The sequence below is a fragment of the Phalacrocorax carbo genome, chromosome 5 (genome assembly GCF_963921805.1).
Source record: "Phalacrocorax carbo chromosome 5, bPhaCar2.1, whole genome shotgun sequence".
NCBI lineage: Eukaryota > Metazoa > Chordata > Aves > Suliformes > Phalacrocoracidae > Phalacrocorax > Phalacrocorax carbo.
In genome coordinates, this window is record NC_087517.1 from 24,157,108 (window position 1) to 24,169,606 (window position 12,499).

The following is a 12,499-nucleotide window of genomic DNA, read 5'->3' on the forward strand; positions in this document are numbered from 1 at the left end:
TCTTTGCAGCTGATCCTTCCGTATTGGTCAGGATCAAATGTAGGTGAAAAAGGCTTCCTGCTGCTTTTTGTGGAATCTTGAGCTGTGCCCTAGGTTTCACCTTCGGTGTTTTCTGGATTTTTGGCTTGAATCAGATTTCTTCTAAATGCTGTCTTATATTCTGTTTTAATTAGGATGGGAAATTTATTGACAAATCTTCTTCCATATTTGATTTTCCCAACTATTAGTTTTATGCATTTTTGTTGTAGCTTAATGGAAGCTCTAAAGAAGAAAAATTAGATTCATTTTCACTTGTTTATTGCTGTAAAAGTCTTTTATATTTTTTGTCTTATGCATTTTATCTTTTCTTTGAAGTATATTCTTAACTAGAATTAAAATCTGGAAGCTAGATTGAGTATATTGTGCTTTATTGATTTAAAAAAATCTTTTAAGAATGTAGAATTTAAAAATCATTTTTGTAATGGCTTTAATGTCAATTTAGCCAACCATTTAAGTATATATTTACCTTCAGCCTCACTGAACTTGATGAGGACTTGAAATCCTTTCAAAAGAAAATGGAAGCTAAAGTTATTAATACTCAGAGTGATATCTCTGACTTCATTATTTATGTACCAGTTTGAAACTGTTATTCAGTGGGTTTGTTTGCATTAGAGGCACCTTTCAAAAGATTCTTGCTATTCTTAGTATGCCTTAACTGCAAATGTAGACTGTCTAAAGCATGCTCCACACAGTTCAGAAACCAAGAAATATTGAGGGATGTTTTACTACCCTTTCAGTGGGACAGAAATGTTTATAACTTAAATAGGCCTTTGAAAAATTGTAGACTTATTAATGAGAAAAATCAGGAATCCCAATTTAATTGTATTGATTTGCCTTTTCGGAGACTTCTTGTAAGGTATGACTAGAAATGAAAAATCATTCTCATTGTTTTCCATATACAGGCCTCTTGGTTAAGATTATCTTATCTTTATTTATTTCTGTCATGTGCTTCCCTCATTTTCCCCTTCCCATCTGACCTACAGTCTCCTGGTGCATTTGTAGCTCCTAGCACTATTTGATTACTACAAGGACTTTGTCACATCATTAAAATCCTGTGGGAGCTAACAAACAGATGCCCAGCTTAAGAAAACTGATACCCAGCAACCCAGCAGTGCATGGCATGTGTTCACCGTACTTCTGACCTGACTGTCCTGCCTTTGCTGTACGGGTATAAGGGAGCCATGGCTGCCATGGGCTGACGTGCAAGGTCTTGCCCTTGTGGGAGACCTCTGTGTTTGGTATGTTCTGCCCTGTCAACAAGCCCACACCACCAGCCAAATTCAGCCCTCGTGTTGTGTCTCCTGACATTTCACAATGGAAGTAAATTTGGTCCATGCTGTTAACTACAAGTCCCAACAAAGTGAAATGTCTTCTCATCATTCTGAGGTGGCTGCTGAAGTTTGGTTTTGTTCTCCTTTGTCTCCATTTCTGCTGTCCTTTAACCCTCTGCTTTCCTTTTTTGTCTATGTTGTGCCATGTGCTTCCTATCTTTCCTCTCCTTTCACCTGTTCATTATGTGCCTGTTTTCCCATCTCTCCCATCCCCTCCTCTGCTTCTCTCTTGTAGAGCCTCGATAGCCTTCCTTTTCACTCTTCCCTTTGCAGAACCAAGTCATCTGCTTTACTCTTCTCTTTTTCCTTTACCAACCCCTTTGTGAAAATCCTTACCCAGGTCTCTGTGAGTGGCCTGTGTGTGCTTGCATTTCAGAGAGCTCTGGTGAGAGGCTATAAAAGGGTTGCCAGCTAGGCCAGATAGTTTAGAAAAGACAGAAGGTGGGAGCAGAGCTTTTTCTTCATTACTGTTTTGTTGTGTTACACTGTAAGAGAAAAGAGAGCTGAATATAAAAAGATGTTGAAGGAGGAGAGAGTTTCCATGGTGGAGGCAGCCTATGATGAGAAATGTTGTGCCCACTGCAGGTCAAGAGCAGCAAGTCTCAGATCTGATTTGGCCATTGCACACTTTATTAGTACTTTAAAAAGTTTAACATGCATTTGTTTATTCATCTTCACATGTCATGTCACTGTTTTAATTTGCTGAGCATTAAGAGCCAAGTTTGTCTTTAGGATGTATTCAGAGTGCTTTTTCTACTCATGTCCGCTGGGCAGAGCTTGGACTTACACATAATTCTTTGTTTTTACAGCTTCTTTGTTCAGTTTTTTATTTTAGCCTTATTTTATTTTACTCCTCAACCTTTAAAAATGTATTTAATTTCATTTTATTTTTCAGACACCTCTTATTGAACCTCACATCCCACATCGTCCTACTAAAACCATTACACAGGTAATAGGACACAGGTGCACTGTAGAGCCAGACCGCTAGACAGATGGAAATAACTCCTATTTCCAACAGTATGATGCATATCAGCTGAAGTGATGCTTTCTGTTAGATGTGATAAGTATGTGAGACTTAAAATCCCAAATACATACTACATTGCTCTGCAAAAGTAAGCATCTCTGCAAGGACTTTTAATTTAGGGAAAAGAGAACTTGTGTTTTGTTTTTCAGAAGGCAGTACAGAGATTGCGGAAAGTTTAAAATCTGTGTGTCTTGGTCCCTGTTTTTTTCTCCATGATCACCAAGGTTCCTTCAGAAAAGATCCTCAGAGCTGGAAAGATTTTACGGAATACAATTCTGTCCCGAGCCCCTCACATGATAAGAGATCGTAAATACCATCTGAAGACTTACAGGTGTGTGAGCTGATTGTATAGAGGTCTCTGAATTTTTATGCCTGCCATCCTCTGATTTGTGATTTATGCTTTACCATACTTGCAGGTCTCAAAAGGTCTGAAATTATTCTGTGATGCTATTTGAGTCTGGATGTTATGCAGTCTTTAATGGGCCTGGTAAATCTTTTCTGAAGTAATTTGGCTGGAAATTGAGTCCATGATTGTGAACAGAGTATTCACATACAAAAACTCTACCAAAGTTAATAGCATAGTTAGCTGGACCGGTCTGTGCAATATCAAATTAAAATGTAGATTCTGTTCTCTTTGTATATCAGTAAGAGATAATAGGAAAGCTCATTAATATGTTGCTGTACTGATTGTTACAGCAGTGTTGCTCAGTGTGGAGTTCTGAAAACTCACCTGGTGAGATTTTCTGTTATATTTAAATTTATTTTTTTCAGTGTATTGCCAGGCTTTCTTATCTTCCTGCTGGTGGCAGCACTGTCTTGCTGAAGTGAGATAACAATGGCACTTGTAGAATAGGAATCTGACTTCAAGGAGTCAGGATCTATCTGCTGTTGGCTAAAGGAACAATCAATTTGGTTTAGTGTCTAATGTTTAAATCAAATACCTAATGCATTATTCAGAGTATGTTTAAGTAAAAATTGCTTTAAAATCTCTGAGTATGTCTTTTTCTAAATAGTAAGTCAATATGCTGCTGATCTGCTTTTGAGATAAGTGCATTGATTTTCCATATTTCAGTCAAAATGTGTTTAATATGCTGAAACGTATTTGGAGCTTGCAGGTTGATCTGAGAATATATCACGATATGACATTGCTCATTGCTCTAGAAGAACAAAAGAGCATGCATGATAAATGAAGACGAATGCTGACCCAAACAACTGAACCATTTTATCTTATACATAGCTGGGGAAAACTCAACTCTTACTGTTCTATCCTTGCTTTTTTTTTTAAATATGGAATGTCAAAATTAAGATTGGATCCAGGTGAGGGGAAGTTTTGTCATCAAAATGGGATTTTTAATTGGAAGAGCATTATTTGAGATAGATTTCAGCAATTTCAGTATTATCTATTTCCTTGGTCTCTGAAAGTTATGCAAGAAGTGTGGAGCCACATGAGCCAGTCCAGAAGGACTAGCCAACTTCCTCTCTGTTCTATGTGTGATCAGTTATAGATTTGTAAGTTTTTTTATCACATTGCTTGTTTGCTTCTGTTCTGCTGAGCTAGGTAGTGCTATGCAAATAATTTTACTTAGTGACCATGTGGCTTTTTGTTTTTTTCACCCTCTTTGGGTGTCCTCCAGAACTTGAGGCCTGCTGTTGCCTGCCTCTGGGTCAGTCAGGAGGTGTGAGGTGACCAGCACCTAGCATGAGAGAGCCCCAGAAACACTGTAGATCTACAAACCAAAGTCCCCAAATACAGTGTGGCCAGAGTTTGGTTACAAATGGAGGAACACCCTCATAATGCTCGCTCTTCCGGTGGAAGCTGTTCTCATTGGCAAAGTTTTTACAGTGTTAGATTATTGCTTTCGTGCAGGATTCTGAAAAGCATGAGGCTTTTGCTATCCCATGGCATATAGAGAAGGTTTCCTTTGAAATCTGTGTTGGAGGTTGTTGTGCTGATGCAACAGGCTTTGTACCAGGTGGCACAGGGTCACTCTGATCCTCTGAACTTTGCATTTCCCAAAGCACTTGTTGTCCTGCTGAGGTGATCCTCTCAAAACTGAATACCTTCACTGGTATTTCAAGCATATACACGCAGATGGTGACATTGTGTCTTGTGCAGGTTATGCAGAGTTTAAGATATTGCTGTTCTTGGCAAACATTGTGTGTGATTTCTCTCTTGGCTAGCTCCCTTTTCATTTCTATCTATTCATTTGTCCTTCAGGCAATGCTGTGTGGGGACAGAACTAGTTGACTGGATGATGCAGCAAAGTCCTTGTGTCCATTCACGAACCCAGGCTGTTGGCATGTGGCAAGTATTGCTGGAAGAAGGTGTTCTTAACCATGGTAAGATAAAGAAAACCAGCATCTTGACTAAAGCACGGGCAATGTGTGACATCAGTGCCTCTGTAGATCTCTCATAAAAAAGAAAGGGTCCATGAGCCCAAAAGAAATGCTGCAGAGCAACCTGTTCATTCATAAGTGCAAGTGCAACACACAGACAGTATTACATTAATCCAATATACCTTTTTAACTTTTGACAGTACTGAAAAGTAAATGAACAATTTATAATGATAACTTTCATTATGCTTAGGAGTACACTGGCTTGTGATTATATTGCGAGGGCTGTATAGCACTCAGGCCAAAACCAAGAGGTGTACTACCATGCACAAAACTGATCTTCATCAAAGATCTGCAGCATTTGAAAGTGAATGTAAGCATTTTTGTTTGCTCAGATCCATAATTTTGGAATGATTTTTAGTGGTTTTGGAATGGTTCCCAAATTCAACACTCCAAATATTCAAGTGCAGAGATCTGGGATTCTGTGTTAGTTTTCTGACTGTGTTTTACACTGACTTTCAGTTTCTGTCTGGCAGGATTTACTTGGTAACAGGATATTATAGCTCTCAAAAGGGTAGCTTTCTAAAGCAATATTAGTATTTGAAGCTTTGCATGTACAGTTTTATTAAGTTCTGAGGAGCAGCTTTATTACGGTACATTCCTATTTATCCTCTGTATTTATCCTTCCCATATCCTAGGAAGGAATTCCCACACTGAGAAGACAGATTTTTTCCACTGCTTCCTTACCCTAAGGGCTCTAGCTTTAATTCCTGCCAAATATTGCCTTGAACTCCCAGGTGCAAGCTGTTGCAAGCTGCGTCACAGTATCCAACTCAATACATCTCACTGACATGCTTGGAAGTCCAAGTGTTTGTCCTTTGCCATACCGTAGCCACTCTTTAGAATTCTTCTCTTGATAGTCTTTCCATAAAGTTCTTCCACCAGGACACAAGTCAATGAACTTGCCCTGTGTTCATCATCAAACTTTCTTGACGATGTACATTTCTGGTACATCAGAAAGAGTTTAGATGCTTTTGTTACCTTTTAGTCCTATCTGAAACCTGTAGGGCAAGGTGTTCGTGCTAGAGACCACCTCACAGAAATTCATCATATAACCGTTTCCCTAGTGTGAATTGTTTGCTTAAATGAAATGGTTTGAAACAATAAGAACAAATGCAGATCTAGTAAGAAACATGCACACATGTGTGAACACACACGTATGTATACACACCCACAAAACACATACCTGCAAACAAATTCTGGAAAGTGTCTGTAGTATACAATTTAAAAGTGTACCCTCCAAGCTACATAATTTGGTGAAATAAAGGTGTTTCATACTCCTGCAATTTCTCTGTAGCTTTCTTTCCCTTCTTAACTAGTATATCTGTGACATATACCATGCTACACAGGTTTCTATAAGGTTAACTTTAATGAGGAGAGCTTAGTGTTTGATATGTTGTTTTCAGTGGATCAGGAACACCACTTTCAAGACAAATACTTATTTTATCGATTTTTGGATGATGAGCGTGAAGATGCCCCTTTGCCAACTGAGGAAGAGAAAAAGGAGTGTGATGAGGAGCTACAGGACACCATGCTGCTTCTGTCTCAGATTGGGCCAGATGCTCATATGAGGATGATTCTCAGAAAACCGTAAGCAGATTAAAGAGTTAATATTATACATGGATCTTCCTTGTGACATGGAAACAAGTGAAATCTACATTTATTGTCAGGCATCCTTTAGCCAGTTATTTCACTTCAATGCCAGTTTGTTCAACCTCTAAAGTTTTAAAGTCCATATTAAGTCATTTCCAGTCCTCATTAATCCTTAGAATTTGAACTGTGTGTTGAGAATAACCATCAAAGCCATGAGTGGCATCATACTCACCTTGAGGAAAATGCTGCATTAAATTTTTATTTCATTTCTGAGTCTCCCCAAAAGCAAGTTGCAGGTAATAGAAGAGTCCTGCTCTGTTAACACTTTCTGTGTAGACATGCCATTCAATTAACTGTGCCGCCTTAACTTATTGTGAGTGAGTAGAGTGGCAGGATGGCAGCGCAGCGGGTACCTTTCAATTACAGTCGTCAGTGGCAGCCGTTAATTATATTCATCCTTGGTAGAACTATATTGAATTAAGATAGGCTGGATTTGGCCAGTTGTAGTTTGCTAGCAAGGTGTGAAATGTGGCTCTGTGGGTTTAGTTATCCTTTCTTATCATATAAAATCAATACTTTAAAAAGAATACTTTGTGTACCTAGGCCACCAAGGATGTCTGCCTAACCTTTTCATAGCTATCCGATCATGTCCTCTCACTCATTGGCTGGCTAAACGTCCTTTCAGCAGTACATTCTGGTCGCACTGAAAACTGGTAAAGGCATGTTTTGAAGGCAGCTTTGTAGTGACTTCAAAGCAACCAGTACAAACTCTGTTTGACCCTCCATTGAAGGCAACCTCTTCATTATGCAGGTAGTATTTAGGGGCACTAAAGACATATTTTACTGCTAATTAAGCACACTGAGAATAATTAATTACTTAAGGTTGTCTATACTGAAGATTTAGTTGTAAGGGTCAGTACAAGAAAGGTAAGTATACAAAGCTGGTTCCCGCTTCTTTGAAGCCATCGACAATATTTGTCTTTGCTATGGCATAGGATTGAGCCCTGTCTGCAGTGTGAGAATGTTTTTTATACTAAACATATTTTGAAACCACTTCACTCAAGTGCTTGCTCCTGTTCTGTTTCCATCTGTATCCTCTCCCTGCTCCATTCTTGTCCCTGTGTTGTCTGTTTAGACTGTAAGCTTGTTTAGATGGCACTTCTCAAAAAATTTGCTAAAAGCATTGAATTTCAAAAAGTGCCATCAGATACTTGTGCTTATAAAAATAGGTAACCGTGCCATGCAGCAATAGTTTTTAAAGTATAAATTCTCTGTTTATTAGAGGTCTAGTCAAACACAACCAAAGGAGCACTCACTCCCTATCACACAAAATACATAGACTGAAACCAGACTGGGAACATGGTGCTTCCATAAACCCTTATGGTGTCAGGGTAGTGAGGTGTTTTCTCCTCACAGACATGTAGATGTCCTGTGCATTCTCACTGAGGAGCAAAAGAGGGCTTCCTGCACCCATGAGCAGATGCCAGTCATTAGGAGGCTGTGCTATGTGTGCTGTGACCCTGCACTTCTGCACTATCTCCTTTGCCGCAGACTGACTGGGCAGGTTGGCTCTTGGAGAACTGCCCCATTAGGTTATCATGGGGTTTGGCTGCCTACTATGTTTGCTTTCCATCATGACTTTCAGAGCAGCCACTGTAAGTTTACCCTGGCAGGATCAATGTTGATTATCATCCACACTCCTTGCAGAGAGCTGAAGGGCTAGAATGATGCTGTGGAAAGTACTGCTCTTCCCTCTGTGTCGTCACTCGCACAGCATCGCCTGAAAGAACATTCATAGGAGATTTTTCATGCAATATAGTGAGGGGAAAGAGGTTTTCTCAAGACTGACAGCCATCTGACATCTTTCCCTGTCCCTATCCCTGAAAGTGCTTATTTTTGCTGCCCTTTGCTCAAGAAAGCAAGCTTGTACTGTCAGGCACCATATTAACTACTGTTCTAGTATTCAGTTTACATGCGTTATGATTTTGTTAGGTGAAAATCCACCCTAGGCTGTGCTGAATCAAAGCTGTTAAAATCTCCATGAATCCTCAGAGTCCTGCTAGTTTTGACTAGACACTGTTACAGCTGCCAAAAGTTCAAGGAATTGTCAGGGCTTCAGCGACACTGGCTCTAGCTGACCTGAGCAGGACCCACAATTTTCCAACCAACACAGCTGCATTTTATAATAGTCACCATTTCCGGAGAGGTTGCAGAACTCAGATAATTACCCTGAAAGAAATAAGACAATATTCTTTGATGAGAAGATTACTTTGAGAATTTGATTGTATAATGAAGCTGTTGCTTTGAAAGGTACTTTCTATTGTTCAAAATCTGAAAATCTCTAGCAAAAAATGTCACTTGTTTTGACAGCCGACTTAAAAAATTCTCTGTTTATTACATTAACTGCAGCATTTTAACTGTCAAACTGTGAAAGAATGTTCTATAGTTTAAAAAACAGAATAGAGCTCAGGGAAATTTTTGGCAGGCTCTTGTTGCTATTGGGTGGTTTTTTTTCTTTGGAAATACATACACTGTGAATGTGAAAGTAGCTTTTTGTGAAGTAGCAAACACAGCTCTCTGCTCCTTATAATGCCCAGAGCACAGGTGCAGACCTTGAGCAAGTCCCTGGAAAAAAATATTGTAGAATTAACATAGCTCTTCCTTACAAGCATTTCAATCCCTCACTATGAAAATACATCCTGAAAACATTTTTCTAGTTATTTTAATTTTATTTTAATGGTGTTCAGATATAGCTAGCTTGATGGTAAACCCTAATTAAATAGGATGCTGTAATACAAAGCTAAACACAATAATAACAGGAGTCTTTAAGGGGAGAATGATACTCATCAGACAGCAGTATTTAGCTCAGATGATGTTATGGATTATATTCCTTTTTAAAACTCTAGGCTCCAGTAAGTTAGCAGTATGACTGAAACAATAAATCTGAGTAAGCGCAACAGGATGCTAGGGAGAGGAAGTGAAAACAAATCTAAACATGGTAAACAACACAAAATATATATATAATAAAATACCAATTTAATCATTGGTAAGAATCTATAGCTTCCTGAAGGTCTTGTAAAAATTAAGCAAGATATATTTATTCTCTTGTCCTTAAGGTGTTTCATTTAGATATTCCACTCAGCTGTTAGTAGTAAGAACCATACTGGATTTCTCCTTAAAGACTGTATTAAGTTCCGTAGTCCTTGGTGGAGCTTCGTGCCAATGACATTTAATAAACCAAATGTTATTCCTGGGACAGGAAATACAGATTATCTTTCCACATATCAGTTCACTGATGTTTATGGGTATTATATGTGGTAAATGGCATTTATGGAGTTAATCAAGGAGCACTGATTCAAGTACAAAGATTGCATAATTAGCTTCTGTGCTAATGTAAGTGAACATGCATTCACTTTCACACTCAGACACGGGTAGTAGGTAAAATTATTCATATATCCTATATAGTTTTATGGTACTTGAAGACAAAATTTGTACTCTGGAAATGTATGCTTATTTAACATATAATCACAATGTTATGGGGTCTCTGATCTTTTTTCTTGTTCTTATTATCTAAGAATTTTCTGGCTAGCTGTAATCAATTATGTTGCTTGTACGTACATGGTTTATCAATGGCAAAGTACTATGTTATTGTCAACATCCTAGTCGCAGAGAAGCTCAGTGTCTCTGACCTTGATAAATTCTCCAAACACTGAACAGTGTTTGTTGATAACTTAATATCATCTGAGTTCTCCTGTCCACTAATATGTAGCTTCATTCTCTACCTATTCCATTTATTATCCTGCCTACAACCAGCTATCGCTGTTAGAATGTGTCCCCTGCAGAAACTAGGTCTTTACACAGCAGGATCCTACAAATCAACATCAGTGGGTCACCACACAGGTTTTACAGAAGCAGCGATGCCTAATATCTCTCCACGTGACATCTGCAGAAGCAGAAGTAAAGACTGGGAACATCCAGTGTAGATTGTCAGTCTAACACAGGAGGCAAACGACATGCTGAAAGAAGAGTGTAGCCTTTTGTCCTGATAGAGATCTGATATAGTAAGACATCATCCTTTTAATTTCATATAGAAATTTGTTGATTTGTTACACTATGTTTTCCATTTTCCAAGACATGCTGGTTTTGCAAGCATGTAATAAAATTAAAGTTGTTACTTCCTATGGGAAGTATTATTTGTTGAAATCTTTACCTTGTGTTTCTTAAATCTCCAGTGAAAGGTTGCTAGTACTGGCTTAGCTTTATTCTGTACGTAATTAAGCTGCTACTGCCCCACATAAATCACTGGGAGTGTCAGCCTTGTAATTTCAAGCCAGATTTAGAAATAGTAAAGAGTATTTTGAGTCACTAGAGGGCACAGCAGCACCAAACCAGTTTCTGTTTCTCCCTTAACAGTTTATTCCATTCTGTATGGGAGAAGAATCCTTTCATCCAAAGTGTTTTTTTGTCTAAATGGGTCTTTAATTTGGGTATATAATAAATGCATGTCATTGGTAAGTGAAGAACAGATTAAAAATATAGCTCACTCAGCAGAGATGTCAGTTGTTTTTACGTTTTCTATAACTTCTTCAGTACTTCCTTCATCCAAGAGAAGTCTCCATTAAACTTCCTTTGCAAAAGGATGCAATATATCTCCAGAGTGACACGATTGCTGGGAACTCCCTCTACCTCACAGATGGTTTAGACAGACTGTTGAACCAAGAGGTGATTAGGCAGAAAACCTGTAGAGCACTATATTTCTTTATATAACTTTTCTGATCCTCTAGATGCTAGGATCTCCTGTCATATTGACATTTCAGGAGGAAAACATCTATTAGAAAGGCTCATTATGACATTTCTTTTAGGGCTGTCCAAAGATTCAACTGTGCTGTTAATTCTTTTGGCACCGCACATTGCAGACAGTGGGGTATGGAACTGCGCACTAGCCTATTCTTAATGTAAGCACGTAAACCTTCTCCTTTGAAACTCCTGCCCCTGGACTGGACTTTCTGTATCCCATTTCCTCACATCTTAAATTTATCTTCTCTCCCTTTTGACTAGGTTGCTCTTTTCTTCTGTTCTTGACCCATTGATGTAATACTTATATTCTGCTTTTCACAAATCTAAAACATATTGTTTGAATGGACTTAGTCCTATAAAAGTAACTTGGGATAATGCTTTAAAGGATTTTTTCTGTGTGTGTGTGTACGTAACTCCAATGTGCTGTCTGAAATGATATCACAGGAGAATTTGTCCTGTTAGAAAAGAAACTTGTATTAGATACTTTAGCTGAAGAGAATCTTGTGAGTGGGAAAAAGATTAGGAGTTATTCACAAGCTTCTCTTCTCATGGGTACTATTTATTAGATCCTCCAAAGCATCTCTGACACACTGCAGTCCTCAGAGTATTTGTGTCCTTTTTTAGCAACCAGAAATTTTTCCAGTGTGTAGACTACAGAAATGCAATCATTTCAGTTACAGTGGCAGGCTCATTCCTCGTTGTGCTACAGGAGGATTATTCCTTCATCAATGCACGCTTTCTATTAATGGCAGCTTCTTGTGTTTTTCAGTGAGAGAAGCTGAAACTACTGAGTGGTTCTTATTTACCTTTGTGGCTAAACAACAGCACTCAGCATTAACTCTATAGCAGTCGTTTACTGTCCTCCAATATGCACTGCCACCTCTTCCAATTTGTTCAGCGGAAATTCATGCACTCCTTTACAAACCACTACTACTGTCTGTTTGCTACACCTAATTAGTGCCACATGAAAAATAGTGCAGGTCCCACACTTGGGAATCCTTTTGAGAGGAAGAAATCTTTATGTACCATTTCTGAATTATCTGACCATTTTACATATCAAACACTTGATTTCATCAGGAAAGCTGCCTAATCAGGATCTCTCTAAGGTTGTAGCTATGGCTGCTTCTTGGTGTCATTCAGGTGGTTTCAGAATGCTTCCATCCTTTGTGTGTTTCAGTCCTCCAGCCAGAACCGTCATTTAGTCCCTGTTTATTGAGGATGTACCCTTCAATAGACAGTGCAACAGACTTTTTTGTTGTTTTGCACTTCTCTGAAGCATTTATTTGGGGCATTTATTGCATTTTGCTGTCCTTTTTATCTT

At 38.6% G+C, this 12,499-nt stretch overlaps 1 protein-coding gene across 6 annotated transcripts in view; it reads left to right on the plus strand.

Annotated features, from left to right (window-relative positions):
- Positions 1–12,499, plus strand: part of RAPGEF4 (Rap guanine nucleotide exchange factor 4) — a 157,432-nt gene that overhangs the window by 99,729 nt on the left and 45,204 nt on the right. For 3 of the 6 annotated variants that reach the window (XM_064451607.1, XM_064451611.1, XM_064451610.1), the window contains 5 exons: positions 2,266–2,319; positions 2,619–2,725; positions 4,613–4,734; positions 6,195–6,378; positions 11,244–11,336. In XM_064451607.1, coding sequence (XP_064307677.1) covers positions 2,266–2,319; positions 2,619–2,725; positions 4,613–4,734; positions 6,195–6,378; positions 11,244–11,336 — 560 coding nt within the window. The remainder of the gene's footprint in view (positions 1–2,265; positions 2,320–2,618; positions 2,726–4,612; positions 4,735–6,194; positions 6,379–11,243; positions 11,337–12,499) is intronic. The other 3 variants (XM_064451608.1, XM_064451609.1, XM_064451612.1) reach the window with 3 other exon arrangements.